Raw genomic sequence first — 25,761 nt, 5'->3', positions numbered from 1 at the left:
ACCTCTTTTAGGACATCCTGAAAAACTGGAATTTCTCTGTCCTAAAAGAAGCTGACGACGAGAGGTAACCCTAACGGCCCTCTCCACACCCAAACAATGGAGAGAGATTTCCTTCAGGCGACAAAACAAAGGTAACACAATACCAGCTTTAAGGTGAAATGATGAGACCAAGTTGAGCCAAAACAATGTCCTTGGTATTAAAACAACCTTGTCTTTGTATAAATTCAAAAGAGGCTCCTTACAGGACCATGTGGAGATTTAAAGTCCCTTTTAGCCCAAGTATTGGCCTCAAGAAAGTCAACCTTACAGGTTAACAATATCAAAGAATTGTCCCACATGGGTTCAAACTGGGTTTTGTAACAAACCAGGTTTAAATCCCACAGGGCCGCAGAGGGTAACAACATGTTCAAATACCCGAAGAGGCCAGAGAAAAAGATCAGACAGAAAAGAAGTCCCGCCTACTTTTACAGACGCAACGCGTACGGGGGACGTCACGTGACCCGCGGCCGTCTCTCACTCTTCCAGGTTGGTGGATCTGATGCACGCTCGCTCACAAACTCTGCAGATATGCACTGTATTCTCTTCACAAATGTGAGTTGTTTATCATACAAGGATTAAAGATTATTTGACTGCTTACAGAGAGCATTAGATCGTTTTTTCTTTTCTCCTATACATATTGGTAACATTGCTTGAGGAGCTGACAGTGCATCGGAGGTGCAATCATTGATATCGCTAAAGGAAGGAAGTGTGAGGATGTGCTTTATTTTTGAGATGACATGCTGGTTGACCCTGTAGGGTCTCTTTGTTAAGGTGAGCGGCAGTGTGAACAGGTGGTGGGTTTGCATGAGCACTCGTGGAAACAAGAACCTTATGGATTTGCCATAGGACCACTTAACAATGGAGATTCTACCTGCTTATATGGACACCTGTTATCATTGGGACTCTGCATGATCGATTACATGATTTAGTAATATACCACTAGGATTGCGCTGCACTATGTTTCTACTATATACAGACAGAAAAGACACCTGAGAAAGAAAGAACAGCCCAAGTACTCCAAGTGATGTGACAGAACTAGAGGTGACTTCATGGTTGGCATTCAAGATTCATCTAAATTAGTCCAAGGTCTGCAGTGTAATTGACGTATTGAAGTCCAAGGTCAGAAAGGTTTGCTCTGGTAGCTGGGCATTACATGTGTCCCTGTGTCTTTAAGGAGGGGTGGGCTCCCTCCAGACACAGCTGCTCTTAATCTATCAATTAGTATATATGCGCTCCTACTTAGGAGACTCTGGAAATTATAGAGTTAGGACCACAGTATATACAGAGGTCCTTTGGCATGGTCATAGCGGCTTATGCATACATTTGCAAATGTGTATAAACAAAACCCTCTGTTTTTAAGGTAAATTGTTAGACGGTCAATTTGGTTGTTTTGCAGGCTGGCTGGTAAGTGTGCTGGAAAATCTTTTGTTTGTGTTGCTCTGGTAGCATCGGATCATTCAAATATCCAATGGCCAGAATATGTCAGAGAGCAAGAAAGCCCACAACCAGTGCAAAGACCTTTGTGAACTTACTCTGGGTCAAGGTAAAGCCGTCATAGTTTTCACCCAGAGCAAAGTGAAGAAATTGTTAGTGACCTGGTGACCGCTGAAGAAAAAAATGTATAAAAAAACATCCTTCATATTGATAGATGCCAAGGGGTCTCCATGATGAAGGGAGACAATAACAGGCAGAATAGATTCCATCTGAAAATTCTAAGGGCATACAGGGGTTTTGAGAGCCTGCAAAGCCAGGATGGGGATAAGGGTAACCTTTGGGTTTCAAAACTGTAAACCGGTTCAAAACAGTTAAAACCCTTACATCTTTGGGTTGGGGGAATGGGAACTATAACCCCTTGGTTGTACAATCCCTGAATGACTGAACGTAGGTCCATGTGACATTGCTGAGAGGAAGGAGACATCCATTCTACTGGAGACACTAAGTGAAACCTAGCAGGTGTGAAATCAAAGGGTTTAAAGCCTCTAGGAAGCTAACCTTCGGTTTCTTGTGCCTAGGTGTCCATTTCTCCTGGAGGCAGCAGTGTAACCAGGTCTGGACTGGCCATAGGGCACACCAGGCTTTTGCCTCGTGGGCTGGGGCCACATGCCCTTACAAGAGCTGGCTAATGTGACAGCGTGTTCCAGAGGGTGAGAACCGCGACACAAAATATGTGATTATATCGCATATATCATGAGCCTGACTCTCACCTGAGGGTCTCTGTCTGTTGCGAGCAATGTGGGCCTCTAGGGAGTGACACCAACCGAGCAAAACTCTGAGTCCTCCCCGACGGGTCCTCCCTTTGGCCTCAGTGCTGGAACATGATGCGGATGCTCTGTGGTAGCTGCCTGCAAAAATCTGGAGGAAGAAGACAGAAAACAGAATCTGTTACGCAATGTGCATAGCCAGATTCTGTATTCTTGTTCCATATAAGGTCTGGTGCGGGCCTCCCAGGGGGGACTGTGACAAAGGCAGGAACTGAAGCCTTGTACACACGCACAGATTGTTGGCCGACCGATCGGCCGTCTTTTGTCCAGTGTTGTTTGTTGGTTGAAATGTGCTCTAGACTTGCACTGGACTTTTGTTGGCCAACAAAAACCAACTTCAGAAGTGATGTCATGTGATGGCTGACTTTCTGTGTGTTTTTTCTTCTCTGAGCATGCCCAGTCTTGCTCATCTGATTTTTGTCTGTCGAAATCTGTACTGACTGAGGAACAATCGGCAGTTCTGTTGTTGGCCAACAAAAATTTTATAGCATGCACACCAGATTTTTTTCGGCCGAAAATTCGCAGTTGGTTGTCGGAAGCATCATACTAACAAGCCTACAATCGGCAGATCGGACGTTGGCCGACAATTTACGGCCAACTATCTGTGCGTGTACGGGGCTTTACTCTGCTTGAGTAATCCTCCCGCTGCAGTGTGTCACCTTTCGTGACGCTTAGTGCAGATGCCGGCGTTCAGGGACGGACAGTAGGCTGGTTGCCTAGGCAACCCGTCGGAGGACGATAGTAGGATTCACAACGTGCTTAGGATACACTATGGGCATAGCCAGATATTGTCTTTATTCTTCTTGTTATTATTCTTGTAATTTGTTTTATTTTTAAAAAAGGGCTGCTCAGTCTAAAATGCTTAGGTCTATTTTTTGTCCCAGTCCGGGCCTGAGTATAGCCCTATGCTGCTTAATGTCATCAAGCTGTGTCCCTCAGTGGGCGATAGAGAAAAATATTTTATAGACACTGAAAAAAAAAAGAAGAAAACTCATCACCTAAGGGTAGAACATGTTATGAACTTTTAATAAACAGGAAAAACTTGATGTACAGCATCTACAGCTGCAAGAAAATGTATGTGAACCCTTTGGAATGATATGGATTTCTGCACAAATTGGTCATAAAATGTGATCTGATCATCATCTAAGTCACAACAATAGACAATCACAGTCTGCTAAAACTAATAACACACAAAGAATGAAATGTTGCCATGTTTTTATTAAACACACCATGTAAACATTCACAGTGCAGGTGGAAAAAGTATGTGAACCCTTGGATTTAATAACTGGTGGAACCTCCTTTGGCAGCAAAAACTTCAACCAAACGTTTCCTGTAGTTGCAGATCAGACGTGCACAACGGTCAGGAGTAATTATTGACCATTCCTCTTTACAGAACTGTTTCAGTTCAGCAATATTCTTGGGATATCTGGTGTGAATCGCTTTCTTGAGGTCATGCCACAGCATCTCAATCGGGTTGAGGTCAGGACCCTGACTGGGCCACTTCAGAAGGTGTATTTTCTTCTTTCTTCTTTCATTCTGTTGTTGATTTACTTCTATGCTTTGGGTCATTGTCCTGTTGCAACATCCATCTTCTTTTGAGCTTCAGCTGGTAGACAGATGGCCTTAAGTTCTCCTGCAAAATGTCTTGATAAACTTGGGAATTCATTTTTCCTTCGATGATAGCAATCCGTCCAGGCCCTGACACAGCAAAGCAGTCCCAAACCATGATGCCCCCACCACCATACTTCACAGTTGGGATGAGGTTTTGATGTTGGTGTGCTGTGCCTCTTTTTCGCCACACATAGTGTTGTGTGTTTCTTCCAAACAACTCAAATTTGGTTTCATCTGTCCACAGAATATTTTGCCAGTACTGCTGTGGAACATCCAGGTGCTCTTGTGCAAACTGTAAATGTGCAGCAATGTTTTGTTTGGACAACGGTGGCTTCCTCTGTAGTATCCTCCCATGAAATCCATTCTTGTTTAGTGTTTTACATATTGTAGATTCGCTAACAGGGATGTTAGCATTTGCCAGTGACTTTTGTAAGTCTTTAGCTGATACTCTAGGATTCTTCTTCACCTCATTGAGCAGTCTGCGCTGTGCTCTTGCAGTCATCTTTACAGGATGGCCACTCCTAGGGAGAGTAGCAGCAGTGCTGAACTTTCTCCATTTATAGACAATTTGTCTTACCATGGACTGATGAACAGCAAGGCTTTTGGAGATACTTTTATAACCCTTTCCAGCTTTATGCAAGTCAACAATTCTTAATCGTAGGTCTTCTGAGAGCTATTTTGTGCGAGGCATCATTCACATCAGGCAATGCTTCTTGTGAAAAGCAAACCCAGAACAGGTGAGTGTTTTTTATAGGGCAGGGCAGCTGTAACCAACACCTCCAATCTCATCTCATTGATTGGACTCCAGTTGGCTGACATCTCACTCCAATTAGCTCTTGGAGATGTCATTAGTCTAGGGGTTCACATACTTTTTCCACCTGCACTGTGAATGATTACATGGTGTGTTCAATAAAAACATGGCAACATTTCATTCTTTGTGTGTTATTAGGTTAAGCAGACTGTGATTGTTTATTAAATGCAAAAAGAACAAAGAAAGGGTGCACCGACCTAGCGCATTATCCTCAATAAAGGGCTTTATTTAAGTAACTTATAAAAATGGCTACTCACAGACGCAGATAAAAATAAAGCGTGTCAAGCTGGATTGCTCAAATGTCCGTGTTTAGTCCATATAGTCGTCCATGACCGATGAGATGACTGACGCGTTTCGAGGCTTAGCCTCTTCCTCAGAGCGCTAGGTCGGTGCGCCCTTTCTTTGTTCTTTTTGCATTTAGTATCGGTGGACGACCCCAGTCCGACAAGGGCAGCAAGACTTTAGCCATTTGAGAAGCCAGTTGTCAGTCCCGTGAGGAGTGTGGTCGAGGGGCTTGGATACCAAGCGCAGGAGAAGGGTGGTTTCACCTTATTTGTTTCTTGTGATTGTTTATTGTTGTGACTTAGATGATGATCAGATCACATTTTATGACCAATTTGTGCAGAAATCCATATCATTCCAAAGGGTTCACATACTTTTTCTTGCAGCTGTATATGCTAAGCCAAGGCTTTCTAACCCATCTGGATCACTTTCCCCCCATGAACACTTGTTTGGGGTGACCAGCTCTGCCTCTGTGACATCAGATGTCTGATCTGGCTGAGATCATCATGTAATGTCCATGGGCATAACATAAAGGCTACATCACACATCAAACTTCTAGCTTCACTTTTGATGAAAAAGAAAATACCCGATTTTCGGTACACGTACTGGTAATGCACTTATCTGTGTCTGCAAATTCTTCCTTTATTTGAGGGATATCATCCATGTGTAGGAACACAGAGTCGTTCGGACTTTTTAAACCATCTGACCTGCTGGTGGCTGGTGAGACAAAATACATCAGATATCAGTAATCAGCCCGTCTTCTCTAAAGCAACCCTATAAATAAATATACCTTTAATACTCCATTATGGGAGGTTTATATTGGGGTAGGAATAACATATAACATATACCATACATTCAAACCTACTCTGGTGTCTTGTTTTCAGCCTCTGGTGAGGTTCTGTGCCTTAGCCGCCGCTTGTGGCGGAATTCTCTAGTGATCCTGGTGGGTGATGCCCATGCGGTAGACTTCTGGGAGACAACTAGACCTGAATGTGACGGGGGTTTCTTTTCTGCCAATTTTATTTATTTATTTTTTTCCCAAAAAATCTTTATTGGGTTTTTTGAAGCCAATTTTAAATATTGCGGTTCTACAAAACAGTTTTGGCCTTCGTAATCTTAAGGTCTGTATTTATTTTGTATTATGGGGATTATTCTTGCCATTGTCCCCCCCCCCCCCCCCTTCTCTTCAATGCAATAATATATGTTCACAGGTTTGCTATTCTATAAACTAATGACAATGCTTCCCAGCAGGAATCAGATGTTCCAGACAGCTCTTCCAAATGTAAAGTAGGAGGAAACAACACCCGTGAAACAAGAGTTAAATGGACTGCTTACCAGAGATCCCTGTCCATTCAAACTAATGAATTGGCCCCAAACTGCAGTGTATTTAGCACTTATGCAGGGTCCCAAGAAAGCACTCCTCGCATCCGGTAGACGCCATGAGAGGTCAATCATAAATGGCACATGGATGAAAGATAAGGGGAAGAAGACACATAGCGTAATCCATATAATGGTATAAAAAAACATAAAAAACATGCATGGTCGCATTAAAAGGTGTCCTCGGTGGTGGTAGGAGAGTCGCGGCGTCCCGCGTCCTTGTAGACACAATCAAAGCTGGCACGAATAGGGGGGCGTGTTGACGTCACGTCTGGCCAGATGCAATTTTAATAAAGCTTTTTATACCATTATCTGGATTATGCTATGTGTCTCCTTCCCCTTATCTTTCATCCATGTGCCATTTATGATTGACCTCTCATGGCGTCTACCGGATGCGAGGAGTGCTTACTTGGGACCCTGCATAAGTGCTAAATACACTGCGGTTTGGGGCCAATTCATTAGTTTGAATGGCCACGGATCTCTGGTAAGCAGCCCATTTAACTCTTGTTTCACGGGTGTTGTTTCTTCCTACTTTACGTTTGGAAGAGCTGTCTGGAACATCTGATTCCTGCTGGGACTTGTGGTGCACTCCGGGTTTAGCACCTTAATATTGGATTTTTTTTTGTATTCACTACTTGGTTCAACCTTTTCAAACCCTTTTTTCACGGATTATTATTTATATTTATTGCGGACTTTGTCCCTAGTATATGGTTGGAGATTGTTTTGCATCATTTTAATGTTTACCTTTGTTATGGTACTGATATATATCACCAGGGCTTTTTTTTTCAGCGGGAACGCGGGGGAACGCAGTTCCGGCACCTTCAGCAGTGAATGTATGTAATGGCAAGGGGTGCTGGAGGGTCTGTTAATGCTGGCTGCTGGGGGGCTCTATTGTTCCAGGAGGGCGATCTATTTTTGCATGATGGAGGTCATTATTGCTGCTGTGGGGGGGGGGGGGGGGGGGCTTATGTTACTGGTGGGGTTTAGTTGTTGCTGGAAGGGATCTACTGTTGAGAGAGGGGTCTGTTCTTGCTGGCTGTTGGGGGATCTATTGTTGCTGGAGAGCATTTATTTTTGTGGCAATCTATTATTGTTGGTGGGGGAACTATTGTTGAGGAAGTGGTCTATTGTTGCTGGCTGTTGGAGAGTCTATTGATGCTGGGAAATCTGTTGTTGTTGCCCGAGTCTATTGTTGTTGGGATCCATTTTCATTTCGTTGGAAAGGATCTATTGCTGCTGGCTGCAATACTTTACTACTCTACTTTACTACTTTTCTTGTTGTTAACAAATTCCATACAAATTACTTATCACCATAAAATGTTACTTGGTTCTATATTCTCTAAAAAAGGGCGGTACTGAGAGGTGGGTAGGGGGCAGAACCAAGGGATGTTGCCCAGAGGTGGGTATGGGAGCGGAGATAAGAAGCTTTAAAAGGGGGAGTTCCTGCACCTTTTCTCTGAGAAAAAAAGGTCTGTATATCACTTATTGTTAGTGCTGCACATTATTATTTAAGCTTTGCTTCTTGTAAGCATTATCATTTATTTTTCATTTTGAGAGGAGCAAAATTTTACATTTGTATAAGAGGAGACATACCATAGATGAATGAGCTGCAAATGGCAAATCTTACCCAAGTTGCAGTTCCTGTCACTGAGCAGAGTGGTGACCGTGTCCTCCTTCGGAGATTCAGACACTCGCTGGTACTTTGTCACTTTTACTGATTCTCCATCACTGAACACTTCAATATCAGGAGATTGGGGAGAACTGTCCATCCGGCTGGCAGTCAGTGCATTCTGGTACTGCTGCCTTGTAATCTGGAGGAGAAAAGACAGACTTCTGGTCAGGAAGAAGGTTCATACTGTGAAGATATGAATACCCCAAGTATGTCATCTGTGTCAGCTTTGTGTCTGGAGATCAGTTTTAAAACAGTGAGAAAAGAAAACAGGGCAGGTCCAGAGTTTAGCTTCAGCTAAATTCATATTTATAGGTCAGTGTAGGAAAATGGTGGCTTAGTTATTGTTATTTGGGTGTTATTAATTCAGCAGGTTGCTTTTTGGTAAGTTTTTGTGTTTTACGTTTGTATTGGAAATGATTGCATCAACATGTACTGGTGAACACTGCTGCAACTACAAAAATTGTCCCAATTCCCTCTTCCTCAATACTGCGCAAGTCCTTAATCTGGAACACGTTTTTCAAAATAAAGCAACTGCAACCGCTCCAAGCCATCAAACTCCTTCCACCTCTGGGTATTCAGGTATCGGGCCAGGAACCTGTCCATGTCCAACTGTCTCCAAAGAACAAAGTAGCCACACTCTGATGATGTCACTTTCAAGCAAAACTTTATTAGTTCCATCCCGCAGACTTATGGCACTTTTCCACTGCAAGTACCGGCTCGGCTCTACTCGGCCCGGTTTGCTTTTCGACTGCTGGTACCGCATGGTACGTTGTTGGAACGGTTCGGTACGGTATGGTTTGCTTTTCCACTAAAGTAGTACTAAAGTTAAGTGGGTGGGATAACAATGGCGTGGGTGGGATTCTCTGGCCAATCAGTGGCTAGTAGTGACTGCATGCAAAGGATTGTGGGATATGGTACCGGGTATGGTACCTGTTGGAACCACAATCGAGGTGGTACTGTTTTTGAGAGCCGTACCGTTCGGTTCCATGCTGTGGAAAAGCGCCGGCGTACCATACCGTACCGAATCGTACCTACACCGTACCATGCAGTACCAGCAGTGGAAAAGCACAAAAGCGAGCCGAACCGTTCGGTTCCATGCAGTGGAAAAGCGCCAATAGTGATCTCCGCCCACACATCATTCCCTCTAATGCATTTCTCCCACCAAAGCTTAGTTAGTAGGTGGTCTTTACATCTGCTGGATTGGACAAGTAACATTTTACTTAGAAGTGACATCATTGGACCACGGCCACTTTGTTCTTTGGAGAACCTTTTTGAAATGGCAAATGTTTCCTCCAAACATGGAGCTACACAAGTCAGCAGTTCTATAGTCAGTAAGGTTTAGGAGTAAATATCAGTAAACTCAGCAGGTCTAAAGTCGGTAAGGTTTAGGAGTAGATGGTAGTAAACTCAGAGGTGCTATAGTCAGTAATGTTTAGGAGTAGACGGTGGTAAACTCAGAGGTTCTATAGTCGGTAAGGTTTAGGAGTAGACGGTAGTGAACTCAGTAGTTCTATAGTCGGTAAGGTTTAGGAGTAGACGGTAGTGATCTCAGTAGTTCTATAGTCGGTAAGGTTTAGGAGTAGATGGTAGTGAACTCAGTAGTTCTATAGTCGGTAAGGTTTAGGAGTAGACGGCTGTGAACTCAGTGGTTCTATAATCGGTAAGGTTTAGGAGTAGATGATAGTGAACTCAACGGTTTTGTAGTCTGTAAGGCTTAGGAGTAGATGGCAGTGAACTTAGAGGTTCTATAATCGGTAGGACTTAGGTGTAGATGGTAGTGAACTCAGCGGATCAAATAGTCCATAAGGTTTAGGAGTGGACGGTAGTGAACTTAGAGGTTATATAGTCAGTAAGGTTAAAGAATAGACAGTAGTGAACCCAGAGGTTCTATAGCCGACAAGATTTAGGTGTAGACGGTAGTGAATTCCAAGGTCATATAGTCGGTAAGGTTTGTGAATAGACGGTAGTGAACTCAGGGGGTCTCTATAGTCGGTAAGGTTTAGGAGTAGATGGTAGTGAACCTAGCAGTTCTATAATCGGTAAGTTTTAGAAGTAGATGATAGTGAACTCAGAGGTTCTATAGTCGGTAAGGTTTAGGAGTAGAAGGTAGTGAACTCAGTGGTTCTATAATCGGTAAGGTTTAGGAGTAGATGGTAGTGAACCCAGCAGTTTTATAGTCGGTAAGGTTTAGGAGTAGACGGTAGTGAACTTAGTGGTTCTATAGTCGGTAAGGTTTAGGAGTAGACGGTAGTGAACTCAGTAGTTCTATAGTCGGTAAGGTTTAGGAGTAGACAGCTGTGAACTCAGTGGTTCTATAATCGGTAAGGTTTAGGAGTAGAAGGTAGTGAACTCAGTGGTTCTATAGTCGGTAAGGTTTAGGAGTAGACGGTAGTGAACTCAGTAGTTCTATAGTCGGTAAGGTTTAGGTGTAGATGATAGTGAACTCAGTGGTTCTATAGTCGGTAAGGTTTAGGAGTAGATGGTAGTGAACTCAGTAGTTCTATAGTCGGTAAGGTTTAGGAGTAGACAGCTGTGAACTCAGTGGTTCTATAATCGGTAAGGTTTAGGTTTAGATGATAGTGAACTCAACGGTTTTGTAGTCTGTAAGGCTTAGGAGTAGATGGCAGTGAACTTAGAGGTTCTATAATCGGTAGGACTTAGGTGTAGATGGTAGTGAACTCAGCGGGTCAAATAGTCCATAAGGTTTAGGAGTGGACGGTAGTGAACTCAGAGGTTCTATAGTCAGTAAGGTTAAAGAATAGACAGTAGTGAACCCAGAGGTTCTATAGCCGATAAGATTTAGGTGTAGACGGTAGTGAATTCCAAGGTCCTATAGTCGGTAAGGTTTGTGAATAGACGGTAGTGAACTCAGGGGGTCTATGGTCGTTAAGGTTTAGGAGAAGGCTGTAGTGAACTCAGTGGTTCTATAGTCAGTAAGGTTTAGGAGTAGGGTTGAGCGAACACCTAGATGTCCGTGTTCGACGGGTTCGGCCGAACTTTAAAAAAAAGTCCGGGTCCGTGTCCCGGACTTTTACCGAACTTTTCCCGGACACCGAACCCCATTGAAGTCAATGGGGACCCGAACTTTAAGGCACTAAAATGGCTCTAAAACACCAAAGGAAAGGGCTAGAGTGCTGCAAATGGCAGCAAAACGTAATTAAGAGCATGGCAAGTGCTCTGCAAACAAATGTGGATAGGGAAATAACTTAAAACAACAAAAAAAAAACAGAAAAATAAAACAATGTTCTTCTTCATCTCTGAAGGACGAGGCCCATATGGAGTAGGAGGGAGGTTGAGGTGGTGGTGGATGTGGCGGTGACATAGGCGTGCGCACAGGGTGTGCTGGGTGTGCCTGGGCACACCCTAATCACCTAGGGCACATAGCATTGCCAGTGAGGAGATGGGAAAGATCTCCCTGGGACCTGCTCTGCTCTATTTCTCCTTGCCTACAGGTACATGGCCCCGATACATTACTCTCCCTGCTGGCAAACACATGCATGTGTATTTCAACTTTGGGGTGCACACCTTAATGCAATAGGCTGCGCACACCTATGGGCGGTGTAGGTGGAAGCGGCGGTGGAGGAGGACCAGGGCCGGATTAACAGCATCATGGGCTTGGTGCTGAGGATTTTGAAGGGCCTTAAGGGCCGTGCCTTGCCATGCACCCAGAGGAGGAAGGGTGCAGCCATGCATGCCTAATTCAACATGGGATGCTGTCTCTGAAGCCCATAAACACATCCATGCATCGCCAACTGTCCCTCCTTGTCCGGCCTTCACGCTGTGTGGGGAGGTTCTGAGGGTGCTGCCTGGGGAAGCGAGCATAGAAGCCAGACTTCTGTGTTTACAAGTGACAGAAGAGCGGTAACAGTGAATATGGCCAACCCGGGGCCTATATAAAAGGTAGGGGCCTGGAGCTGCAGCTCCAATAGCCCCTACATTAATCTGGCCCTGAGGAGGAGGACGAGGTAGCCAACACTGCTTCTTTTCAAAAATTTTAAATGAGGGTACACCCCAAAAGAGTGAGAAAGAGCAAAAATGGAACAATGGGTGGGTAAGGTCGGTATCCATTGCTATTCTGCATAAGGTACGGAAAAGTCCCGTGGGATCCATGCCTGGTTCATTTTAATGAACGTGAGCTTGTCCACATTGTCTCTGGACAGGCGGCTGCGCTTGTCTGTTATAACGCCCCCAGCCGTGCTAAATACCCGTTCAGATAATACACTGGCTGCAGGGCACGCCAGCACCTCCAAGGCGTAAAGGGCAAGCTCAAGCCATGTGCCCAATTTGGAGACCCAGAAGTTGAAGGGGGCAGACCCGTCATTCACTACATGTAGGCGTGTGCACACATACTGCTCCACCATGTTGGTAAAATGCTGCCTCCTGCTAAGACGTTCCATCTGAGCTGCTGGTGCTGCTGTTTGTTGTGGCGTGCTGACAAAGCTTTTCCACATTTCGGCCATGCTAACCCTGCCTTCTGAGGTGCTGGCGGTGCCCTGGTTGCGTTGGCGACCTCCTCCTCCTCCTCCTCTGCCTTGTGCTTCCACTGTGGCCCCGCTGTCAGATGGGAATGCCAGCAGCATGGCGTCTACCAGCGTGCGCTTGTACTCGCGCATCTTGCGATCGCGCTCCAGTGAGTGAATTAAGGACGGTACGTTGTCCTTGTAACGGGGATCCAGCAGCGTGGCCACCCAGTAATCAGCACAAGTTAGAATGTGGGCAACTCGGCGGTCGTTGTGGAGACACTGCAGCATGTAATCGCTCATGTGTGCCAGGCTGCCCAGAGGCAACGAAAGGCTGTCCTCTGTGGGAGGTGTATCGTCCGTGTCCTCTGTATCCCCCCAGCCACGCACCAGTGATGGCCATGAGCTGGCCTGGGTGCCACCCTGCTGTGAACATGGTTCCATCTCCTCCTCCAGCTCCTCCTCCTCCTCATCCTCCTCATCCTCCAGAACTGTGCCCCTGCTGGACAATTGCGTCCCTGGCGTTTGCGTGTGCAGGAACCCACCCTCGGAGCCCCTTGCGAATGACTGCCCTGAAAGCCTTGGAAATGTTACCTCTTCATCCTCCTCCTCCTCCTCATCCTGTGCCACATCCTCTTCCATCATCGCCCGAATTGTTTTTTCAAGGAGGCATAGAAGTGGGATAGTTAAGCTGAGAACGGCGTCATTGCCACTGGCCATGTTGGTGGAGTACTCAAAACAGCGCAACAAGGCACACAGGTCTCGCATGGAGGCCCAGTTAAATTAAATAGCGGAATAGAAAATATGATCCAAAAAAAGTGTATGTATATCACACGTACACAACCACACTGGGCCCCAATTACTATTGTTTGTACCCCTAAAAGGCTAGATGAGGAGTAGGGGGAGTATGGAACAGGCAGCACCCTCAAACCTTCAGAAGTATGAGATGAACCCCAACAACTTGGAAAGGTGGATCTCTCTCACACGTACCGACACAGACTATCCCGCAATTCAATTGATCCTCAAAGGTTTTTATTGAATAGCGGAATAGGAAATATGATCAAAAAAAGTGTATGTATCTCGCACGTACACAACCACACTAGGCCCCAATTACTATTGTTTGTACCCCTAAAAGGCTAGATGAGGAGTAGGGGGGGTATGGAACAGGCAGCACCCTCAAACCTTCAGAAGTATGAGATGAACCCCAACAACTTGGAAAGGTGGATCTCTCTCACACGTACCGACACAGACTATCCCCCAATTTAACTGATCCCCAAAGGTTTTTGATTAAATAGCGGAATAGAAAATATGATCCCAAAAAAGTGTATGTATATCACACGTACACAACCACACTGGGCCCCAATTACTATTGTTTGTACCCCTAAAAGGCTAGATGAGGAGTAGGGGGGAGTATGGAACAGGCAGCACCCTCAAACCTTCAGAAGTATGAGATGAACCCCAACAACTTGGAAAGGTGGATCTCTCTCACACGTACCAACACAGACTATCCCCCAATTTAACTGATCCCCAAAGGTTTTTGATTAAATAGCGGAATAGAAAATATGATCCAAAAAAAGTGTATGTATATCACACGTACACAACCACACTAGGCCCCAATTACTATTGTTTGTACCCCTAAAAGGCTAGATGAGGAGTAGGGGGAGTATGGAACAGGCAGCACCCTCAAACCTTCAGAAGTATGAGATGAACCCCAACAACTTGGAAAGGTGGATCTCTCTCACACGTACCGACACAGACTATCCCGCAATTCAATTGATCCTCAAAGGTTTTTATTGAATAGCGGAATAGGAAATATGATCAAAAAAAGTGTATGTATCTCGCACGTACACAACCACACTAGGCCCCAATTACTATTGTTTGTACCCCTAAAAGGCTAGATGAGGAGTAGGGGGGGTATGGAACAGGCAGCACCCTCAAACCTTCAGAAGTATGAGATGAACCCCAACAACTTGGAAAGGTGGATCTCTCTCACACGTACCGACACAGACTATCCCCCAATTTAACTGATCCCCAAAGGTTTTTGATTAAATAGCGGAATAGAAAATATGATCCAAAAAAAGTGTATGTATATCACACGTACACAACCACACTGGGCCCCAATTACTATTGTTTGTACCCCTAAAAGGCTAGATGAGGAGTAGGGGGAGTATGGAACAGGCAGCACCCTCAAACCTTCAGAAGTATGAGATGAACCCCAACAACTTGGAAAGGTGGATCTCTCTCACACGTACCGACACAGACTATCCCGCAATTCAATTGATCCTCAAAGGTTTTTATTGAATAGCGGAATAGGAAATATGATCAAAAAAAGTGTATGTATCTCGCACGTACACAACCACACTAGGCCCCAATTACTATTGTTTGTACCCCTAAAAGGCTAGATGAGGAGTAGGGGGGGTATGGAACAGGCAGCACCCTCAAACCTTCAGAAGTATGAGATGAACCCCAACAACTTGGAAAGGTGAATCTCTCTCACACGTACCGACACAGACTATCCCCCAATTTAACTGATCCCCAAAGGTTTTTGATTAAATAGCGGAATAGAAAATATGATCCCAAAAAAGTGTATGTATATCACACGTACACAACCACACTGGGCCCCAATTACTATTGTTTGTACCCCTAAAAGGCTAGATGAGGAGTAGGGGGAGTATGGAACAGGCAGCACCCTCAAACCTTCAGAAGTATGAGATGAACCCCAACAACTTGGAAAGGTGGATCTCTCTCACACGTACCAACACAGACTATCCCCCAATTTAACTGATCCCCAAAGGTTTTTGATTAAATAGCGGAATAGAAAATATGATCCAAAAAAAGTGTATGTATATCACACGTACACAACCACACTAGGCCCCAATTACTATTGTTTGTACCCCTAAAAGGCTAGGAGTAGGGGGAGTATGGAACAGGCAGCACCCTCAAACCTTCAGAAGTATGAGATGAACCCCAACAACTTGGAAAGGTGGATCTCTCTCACACGTACCAACACAGACTATCCCCCAATTTAACTGATCCCCAAAGGTTTTTGATTAAATAGCGGAATAGAAAATATGATCCCAAAAAAGTGTATGTATATCACACGTACACAACCACACTAGGCCCCAATTACTATTGTTTGTACCCCTAAAAGGCTAGGAGTAGGGGGAGTATGGAACAGGCAGCACCCTCAAACCTTCAGAAGTATGAGATGAACCCCAACAACTTGGAAAGGTGGATCTCTCTCACACGTACCAACACAGACTATCCCCCAATTTAACTGATCCCCAAAGGTTTTTGATTAAATAGCGGAATAGAAAATATGATCCCAAAAAAGTGTATGTATATCACACGTACACAACCACACTAGGCCCCAATTACTATTGTTTGTACCCCTAAAAGGCTAGGAGTAGGGGGAGTATGGAACAGGCAGCACCCTCAAACCTTCAGAAGTATGAGATGAACCCCAACAACTTGGAAAGGTGGATCTCTCTCACACGTACCAACACAGACTATCCCCCAATTTAACTGATCCCCAAAGGTTTTTGATTAAATAGCGGAATAGAAAATATGATCCCAAAAAAGTGTATGTATATCACACGTACACAACCACACTAGGCCCCAATTACTATTGTTTGTACCCCTAAAAGGCTAGGAGTAGGGGGAGTATGGAACAGGCAGCACCCTCAAACCTTCAGAAGTATGAGATGAACCCCAACAACTTGGAAAGGTGGATCTCTCTCACACGTACCAACACAGACTATCCCCCAATTTAACTGATCCCCAAAGGTTTTTGATTAAATAGCGGAATAGAAAATATGATCCCAAAAAAGTGTATGTATATCACACGTACACAACCACACTAGGCCCCAATTACTATTGTTTGTACCCCTAAAAGGCTAGATGAGGAGTAGGGGGAGTATGGAACAGGCAGCACCCTCAAACCTTCAGAAGTATGAGATTGTGTTCACTGTACCCCACAAAGATTGAGTTCACTGCACCCCACAATGATTGTGTTCACTGCACCCCACAAAGATTGTGTTCACTGCACCTCACAAAGATTGTGTTCACTGTACCCCCCAAAGATTGTGTTCACTGCACCCCACAAAGATTCTGTTCACTGTACCCCACAAAGATTGTGTTCACTGCACCCCAAAAAGATTGTGTTCACTGCACCCCAAAAAGGATGTTGTTCACTGCACCCCAAAAAGGATGTTGTTCACTCCACCCCAAAAAGATTGTGTTCACTGCACCCCACAAAGATTGTGTTCACTGCACCCCAAAAAGATTGTGTTCACTGCACCCCAAAAATGATTTTGTTCACTGCACCCCAAAAAGGATTTTGTTCACTGCACCCCAAAAAGGATGTTGTTCACTCCACCCCAAAAAGATTGTGTTCACTGCACCCCACAAAGGATTTTGTTCACTGCACCCCAAAAAGATTGTGTTCACTGCACCCCAAAAAGGATGTTGTTCACTGCACCCCAAAAAGGATTTTGTTCACTGCACCCCAAAAAGATTGTGTTCACTGCACCCCACAAAGGATTTTGTTCACTGCACCCCACAAAGATTGTGTTCACTGCACACCAAAAAGGATTGTGTTCACTGCACCCCAAAAAGATTTTGTTCACTGCACCCCAAAAAGATTGTGTTCACTGCAGCCCAAAAAGATTGTGTTCACTGCAGCCCAAAAAGATTGTGTTCACTGCAGCCCAAAAAGATTGTGTTCACTGCAGCCCAAAAAGATTGTGTTCACTGCAGCCCAAAAAGATTGTGTTCACTGCAGCTCACACACAGAAAAATGGATGTGGATCACTGACACCTGCCTATCTCCAATCCCACACCACACAGCAATATCGATTGTAGTTTGTAGAACACAGTTTCCCTAAAATTCAGCAGACTCTGTCCCTAACAGGATTGAGAAGAGATCGTAGATCAGGATTGAGTGCAGATTCACCCCACCCCCCACACAGCAATATCGATTGTAGTTTGTAGAAGACACTGACCCTATAATTCAGCAGACTCTATCCCTAAAATGCCTACAACTCGCCCTGCCTAAACACTCCGACCTGTCCCTCAATTCTATCCGGACACAAATGGTTTTTTCCTGCCTATCTTTCCCTAATCAGCAGCCAGCACGTTGATGTGTGCTCTGTCCCTGAATCTAAGCAGCATAATGACGCCGCTGCGGCTGCCTCGAACTTATAAAGACTTGGTCACATGCTTCAGACGGCCAATCACAGCTACTGAGACATTTGCAGGCATGGCTGGGATGGCTTAAGGCACACCAGTTAAACGATTGTTGATTGGCTGTTGAAAGCCCGCCATGAAAAGAGCGCCAAAGCATGCAAAACCCGGAAATAAAACGACCGAACACGGATTTTTACCCGAACATACAGTAAAGTGTCCGTGTCCGTGTTCGGGTACAAAAAATCCAATTATTCGGTACGAACACGAATAATACAGTCCGTGTTCGCTCAACACTATTTAGGAGTAGATGGTAGTGAACACAGCAGTTCTATAAACGGTAAGTTTTAGAAGTAGATGATAGTGAACTCAGAGGTTCTATAGTCGGTAAGGTTTAGGAGTAGAAGGTAGTGAACTCAGTGGTTCTATAGTCGGAAAGGTTTAGGAGTAGACGGTAGTGAACTCAGTAGTTCTATAGTCGGTAAGGTTTAGGAGTAGACGGTAGTGAACTCAGTAGTTCTATAGTCGGTAAGGTTTAGGAGTAGACGGTAGTGAACTCAGTAGTTCTATAGTCGGTAAGGTTTAGGAGTAGACGGTAGTGAACTCAGTGGTTCTATAATCTGTAAGGTTTAGGTGTAGATGATAGTGAACTCAACGGTTTTGTAGTCTGTAAGGCTTAGGAGTAGATGGCAGTGAACTTAGAGGTTCTATAATCGGTAGGACTTAGGTGTAGATGGTAGTGAACTCAGCGGGTCAAATAGTCCATAAGGTTTAGGAGTGGACGGTAGTGAACTCAGAGGTTCTATAGTCAGTAAGGTTAAAGAATAGACAGTAGTGAACCCAGAGGTTCTATAGCCGATAAGATTTAGGTGTAGACGGTAGTGAACTAGGGGGTGGGTCTATAGTCGGTAAGGGTTAGGAGAAGGCTGTAGTGAACTCAGCGGTTCTATAGTCGGTAAGGTTTAGGAGTAGACGGTAGTGAACTCAGACCTTCTAGGATCGGTAAGGTTTGGGTATAGATGGTAGTGAACTCAACGGGACCATAGTCAGTAAGGTTTAGGAGTAGACGCCAGTAAACTCAGCAGTTCTAAAGTCAGTAAACTCATAGGTTTAGGAGTCATTGGTAGTAATCTCTTTATCTTGGATCTTTCATGGTGGCTTACCTTAACGTATTGAACATCGCAGAGGATATGCACAGAGTAGTCAGGGACATAGAGGTTGTTGTTGCTGTTGCTGAGCTGGTTGGTGCTCCCCCCGTAGTCGTTACGTTCTCTGTTAGGGGATTCAGAACGATTCAAGCCACTGCAGCGAGAAGGGGATCTGTTTACTATGGACAGCCAGGGAGGGAGGAAAAGAAAGAAGAAAATTGGACAGAAAGTAGGATAAAGAAGGACAGCAAAGGAAATGTACCAGGTTAGATGAAAACAACTACCTAGGAGTTCAGAGAAGACTAATCATCGCAATGCAGAAATAATACAAGTTCACAGCAATCCCTCCCAAGAGTGAACCATGAAAATCTACATCTTCAGGTTAAAGCAAAACAACCGGGATAAGGCAAGAATCGAAATGTTCACATACTTTACATTTTATAATGGTGGGTTTACTAATGAGGGATGATTATCTCTCTGCCTGATTAGCTTTACTTACATATCTGAAGTCTGTGGTTACAACCATGGAGATATAGTGGCAGCTGGACTTTATACCTCTAATTTTCTTCCACTGCACCACAAAACCTGTGATATTTGTATACTAAATTACGACTCAGGTTTTGGCAACTTGGTGCACCCTTTCCTGTATTTTTGCTTTTGGTCAGGGAGGCCATCCATCATTTTTAGAAGCCTACAGCAAGGTACAGAAGGTGGGATATTGTCTTGCCGCTCCTAATTAGAGTCAGTATTTGCACAATAGAGTGCCCTGAGGTTTTGCCTCAATGGTTTTCAAGTTCTCAGGTGCTCTGGAAAAAAAACAGATAAGAGCCAATACCTGAAGGTGCCCCCAATAAAGTCCACCTGCCACTTTAATACCACAAAAGTCACCAAAGTAACACTTTTCATTTCAAGCACCTGAAACCTCCTAACTATTAGATATCTTGGTTTTCATAGTAGAAGCACATATATAGTAATAGATAGATAGAGGCAGGGGTCTTCAAACTATGGCTCTCCAGTTGTTCAGAAACTACAATTCCAATCATGCCTAGTCATGTCTGGGAATCTCAGAGTTTTACAATGCCTCATGGGATGTGTAGTTCCGCAACAGCTGGAGGGCAGTAGTTTGAGGATCCCTGGATTGAGGGCAAGTATGCCTGGATGGAGCCCTCTCCTCCTTAAAGGCACAAGGGTGCACTGGACACCCAGCAAATAGCACAATGGCAGCGAAGGTGTCCAGTGTGTTCCCTTACCAAATAACCAACAGTACAAATGGCAACTGCCCAACCTGCCCTTAACAGCAAGAAGCATGTGGAAGGGTGGCACATGTCAATATACACTCTATTACCAAAAGTATTGGGACACCTGCCTTATCACGCACATGAGCTTTAATGGCATCCCAGTCTTAGTCCATAGAGTTCAATATTGAGTTGACCCGTCCTATGCAGCTATAACAGCTTCAATTCCTCTAGAAAGGTTGTCCGCAAGGTTTAGCAGTGTGTCAATGGGAATGTATGACCATTCTTCCAGAAGTGCATTTGTGAGGTCCGTCACTGATGTTAGGCGACAAGGCCTGGCTCGCAGTCTTCATTCTAATTCATCCCAAAGGTGTTTTATCAGGTTGAGTTCAGGTCAGTCAAGTTCATCCAGCCTAAACTCACTAATTCACACTATATGGCCAAAACCTTGTGGACAGCATTCCCAGAAGAGTTGAAACTGTTATAGCTGCAAAGGATGGGTCAACTCAATATTGAACCCTACGGACTAAGACTGGGATGCCATTAAAGTTCAAGTGCATGAAAAGGCAGGCGTCCCAATACTTTTGGCAATATAGTGTATTTAGCACCCTCCTAGGTAGGTAAGTGCTAGGTAAACGCATCTAATGCTACTTCTGCTTATCAGGGGAGCCTGATCTGTCAGGTTGCCTGTTGCATGTCTCTGGGTGTGATTCACTGGGTCTGAGGGAGTGTCCCCACTGCATCCAATGAGGGAGCTTGTTGGACAGTGGAGGAAACCCAGCCAGTGGCACACTAGGTTTTATGGCAGTCCCAGTGGGAGGGCACTATCGCAGTACATCATGGAATTGACCATAAATACTGAGGTGACATGTGACAGGGCATCTTTGGCGGGAAGCAGAGTCCCAGGAGGAGAATGACGGCTATCTCTCCTCCTGCTGTGAGAAAGGAAGGTGGTCTTAGGAGGTCGGCCTAGTGAACTAGGTGTGGAGCTGAGCTGCAGAAGATCCAGTGTCTCAGTCTCTCTGGAAAAACAGTGTCCGTGAGTCCCAGTAGATTTGCCCAGGAAGGGGGACCACTCCAGTGAAGTCAGGGGATCAAGGAGCTAGATCACACAGAGAGTGTTACAGTAAAGGGGGTGCCGTGTAAATAACCCTGAGGAATAGGGACAAAGGGGGTGCCAAAAAGGGCCCTGAAGAGTGTTCTACAGTACAGTACAGCTTATCTAATACAGTTCAGTAATGTCTTCTTCACTGCCAGTGACAAGGTGAAGCAGCGGCCTTGCCGCACTCAGCTATATCTAGTCGTCTCAGCAAATTGTGCATAGTTTATTCAAGTTGGAGTATCCCTCTCATTCCCTTCTCCTATCCAAGTTCTCAATAAAACCACAAAAACCAAAACTCCTAGACTGTTTCCTGACTGACCCAAAACACTTTGAAAGGATCTCAATTAGTTAGGATTGCAGATAATATTGGGGCGCGTTGTCGCAGCCTCTGCAGCTTATACATGTATTTGCAAATGTGTGCAAACGAAACCCCTGTTTTCAACGTGAACTCTTAGACAAGACTATTTGGTTTGTTGCAGGCTGGTTGGTAAGTTGTCTTTGTTGTTTGACATGCGTCTCCCTTCCATGTGCTCCTTGCTGTTAAGGCCAGTTATCGGTTTGGGCATTTGCCATTTGTTTGTACTTTAGATTGTAAGCTCTTTGTGAATGGGGACTGATGCAAATGTACAGCTGACCTAGAATTGGCCTGTACATCCCTGTCTGATCCTCTGGTATTCAAAGAGCTCCCCATCAGCAGAACAAGGTGAAAATTGATGTAGCACTAGGACTAGGAGTCACTTGGCTGAATATCAGAAGCCCTCTACAATCAAGGACATCTTCTTTAGGCTGGCCATACATTACTAGCTCCTACTAATATTTAAATTAATGTTTTAAAAATGAAAATCTTTTAACCAAATTTTATTAGTGTTACGGCCAGCTTCACATTGAGTCTTTTTGCAGGGTAATCCATAAATGATCATTAATACACAGACTGAAGTAACAAGACAGGGATTTCTTGATGAAAGTTTTTCTATGGGGGGGGGGGGGGGGGGTTTCCATGCACATCGGGATCAGCTCCAGAGAACATTCATATATCCATATGAATTCAACCCATTTTCATGATGGAAGTCGAGCCATGCACACATTACCTGGGGAGCCAGCCAAGGATTCCCCTCTGCTGAAAGCGAAGGTGCGAGATACGGACACAGGTACTGGGAGGGCAGAGCAAAACCGGGAGTAAGATTGGGATGAGAGCAATACAAATACAGAGCACACACAGGAAAGAGGGATCTCAATGGATGAGAATCCTGCCAATTCTATCGTAACAAATCTATCCATATGGAGAACACACAAGAAGACGGTTAGTGGCAAAAGCTTGAAAATGGGTTGTAATTAACAAAATTAGCAAAAAAGGATTTATAAACACTGTTAGGAAAGCAAAGAAAATCAAATCATTTTAATAAAATATTAGGATTCCAAATAAAACAATGCAGAACTTAGCATCGGCTCTACACTCTAAACACAAATGGATTGAAATGAACTCTATTAAACATTGTTCTCCTTCAATCCGGCTATATACAAAACAACACCACACACCAGCATGCATATCCATCATGTTCTTCCATTCATCCATTCTGTATATACATTTTACTAAATCTATTCTGTGCCTACATGAGAAAAGTCATTGGGTCACCTTAATCCACTTTAATTTTTCTGATTATTTTAGATGGCCACAGTGTGATTGGGACAATAAAGCAATCCATCGCCCTAAACCCCCCTATCGAAGAGAGAAACAGATTTCCATATTAAGGCATTAAGCAAATACAACTTTATTCGATGATCGCGAGACCGATCATAGTAAGCGTACAATGGCTCAGGAAAGCGAATGCTCCCCATGTATGTCCATACAGGTGTGCAGAATAGAATAAGTTCAATGCAAGAAATGTTGAGGTCTATAAAATGCACTTCAAATAAAATGCTGTAATCTTTATTAGACAATGACCCCCCCCCCCCCCCCCCACATCCATTCATTCAATCTCCTCTAAATCTGGTGTCAAAGTTTTACTCCAATCCTCCCTTGACAACATGATTGGCCGGATGTTAGTTAGAAGTGCGCCCCCAGCAGCCACTCTGCCTCATTCAAACAGGGCTGAAAACACAGTGTGCATGTGCAGTATTTGAATGAGCCAGAGCGGCCACAGGGGGCACACTTCTAACACCCAGCCTAGAGTGGAAGCCACTGGGGGCACACTTCTAACAGCTGTCCTAGAGGGAGAGCCACTGGGTGCATACTTCTAACACCTGTCTCAGAGGGGGAGCCACTGGAGACATACTTCTAACGCCCAGCCCAAAGGGGGAGCCCCTTGGGGCATACTTCCAACACCCGGACCAGAGAGGGACAGGAGCAACTATTTGTATGGTAGAAGAGGGGTATGTAATTTGCAAGGGAGGTTTTGGAAAATGTCCAATAAAGATGTACTAAACCTTTAAGCATTAAAGTGAAATCAGGATCAGACAGATGCAAAGGGGAGGCTTTTCTGACTAACAAAGATAATAAAATGCCCCTTGGATTGTCTGTTGCTAGATAAAATTTAACATCACTTTAAAGGTCACCTTTCCAAGCTGTAGACCTACTATTCGAGGACTTCAAGAACAATTCTAAATTTGCCCCCTAACACCATTCTGATGCACACTAAGGCCCTTTTCATGGAATATTTTACTAATAGTGTGACTCATAACTGAAACCTTGTATAGCAATTATACCACCGAGATATGATAGCACTCTTTACACTGATCTTTACTAGTCATGGAGCAGATGTATCCACTGAAGGGGCTTTCTGGTGTGTGGGGTTAACAAAATACATTTTCAAACAGATTCTCTCATGTTGAAAATCTCTGTACTGACTAATCTCCGACCATTATCTTCCAATGCATGACAGGGAGCAAAACTTTTACTTCACAAACACCACATTAATCCACAAGTCAAGTCATAGGGAGTCACGGGGACATAGAGGGTCATGGAGGATCATGGAGAGACATGAAGGGTTATCAAGGGTTAAAGAAAATAATGGGGCATCATAGAGAGCCATGGAGGGTCAGAGTCGTAGAGAGTCATGGAGGGTCTTAGAGAATCATGGAGGATCATAGAGAATCATGGAGGGTCAAGGAGAGTCATGGAGGGTCAACAAGAGTAATGGAGGGTCATATAGGGCATGGAGGGTCATAGAAAGTAATGGAGGGTCATGGAGGACCATGGAGAGTTATGGAGCGTCAAAGAGGGCATAGAGGGTCATAGAAAGTCATTGAAGGTCACCGAGGACAATGGGGAGTCATGAAGGGTCATAGAGGGCATGGAGGGTCATAGAGAGACATTGAGGGTCATGGAGACAGCAGAACAAGAATTGGCCAATTTCACTATCTGTTGCTCTCTATCTCTCTGATTATAGTAAATATATAGTATATATAATCATTTTTAATAAGTTATTCTAATAATTATTAATTTAAATAATATTAGGTATTATTTAAATATTATTATTTTATTTTTATTAAATTATTATTTAAATATTATTAGTTATGATTAGTTAAATATTATTAGTTATTATATTAAATAATTATTCTATTTAATAAGTTATGCTATTCTGTTACAAGATACAATTGGTGCCGGCAGTGCCCTCTCAGTGTATACACATTTGTCCATAACACTAATGTATGTTTATGCCAGGACCATCTCTAGAAAGGCTGACGTTTCATGGCTATATATATCCCATGTCACATCTTATGGCCACCATCTCGTTTATGAACAACTTTGGCTCACCTCGAAAATGTAAAAAGACGGGAGAGGACAATGCTTTTGCTTACATGGGATTAATGGAGAAAGGATCTCTAATGGCTCGTTTCCACTGAGCTTTCTGGTACGGTTCGGTTCGGTACGGTACGCTATTTATGCCGTTTCCATTATGAATGGTACCCTAATTCCGAACCGTACCGTACCACTTTTTTGGTACCCTTTCGTTAGGGTACCAAGCACATTAGTACCGTACCAACAGGGTGGAGCTACACTCTGCAGAACTTTGATTGGTTGACAGAGAATTGTCTATGACAGCTTTCCTGCTACACCACGCCTATCATGAAAGGGTACTATTGGCAGTGGAAACGCAATGTGTACCGTTCCGAACCGTACCGTACCGTACCACTCAGTGGAAACGAGGCATAAAAATACTCGAAAAGCAACTGAAGTACAGTATAACCCTCACAATCTCTGCAGTGTACGGGGAGCTTTATTATAACTTACTGATACAGTAAGCCCCCCTTGTGTTGGGTTCTGTGAATGGTGCTGAAAATGCAGACATCTGATAATATTGCTCAGCTCATCATGTCTGGGCTCTCATGATGAACATCCAATTCAAGCGTTGGGCAGCCCCCTGGATAAGGTGACTGCCAGGCCATAGGCACAGTTTGATTGACATCTATAACCAGAAACACAACCCAACCTCTTCAACCAATACTCTAAGATATTCATGCTGTTGAGCGCAGACATACTTACAAAGGAAGGATGAACCCGCCAAGCTTCCAACTTTTCTCACATCATTATCTGAAATTAAAAATTAAGAAAACCTTTATATGTCGAGATTACAGAAAT

General features: G+C 44.2%; 1 protein-coding gene across 1 annotated transcript in view; it reads right to left on the bottom strand.

The window, feature by feature from the left end:
* Positions 1 to 25,761, bottom strand: part of CNNM1 (cyclin and CBS domain divalent metal cation transport mediator 1) — a 92,983-nt gene that overhangs the window by 23,031 nt on the left and 44,191 nt on the right. The window contains exons 6-10 of the mRNA XM_082268365.1: positions 25,666 to 25,713; positions 22,271 to 22,333; positions 18,861 to 19,024; positions 8,009 to 8,192; positions 5,611 to 5,721 (exon numbers count right to left, since the gene is read on the bottom strand). Of these exons, the coding sequence (XP_082124491.1) occupies positions 5,611 to 5,721; positions 8,009 to 8,192; positions 18,861 to 19,024; positions 22,271 to 22,333; positions 25,666 to 25,713 (570 nt within the window). The remainder of the gene's footprint in view (positions 1 to 5,610; positions 5,722 to 8,008; positions 8,193 to 18,860; positions 19,025 to 22,270; positions 22,334 to 25,665; positions 25,714 to 25,761) is intronic.

This window comes from Pelophylax lessonae (assembly GCF_965119305.1).
Source record: "Pelophylax lessonae genome assembly, chromosome: 9".
In the NCBI taxonomy this organism is placed as follows: domain Eukaryota; kingdom Metazoa; phylum Chordata; class Amphibia; order Anura; family Ranidae; genus Pelophylax; species Pelophylax lessonae.
This window is presented reverse-complemented; position numbering and strand designations above follow the sequence as displayed.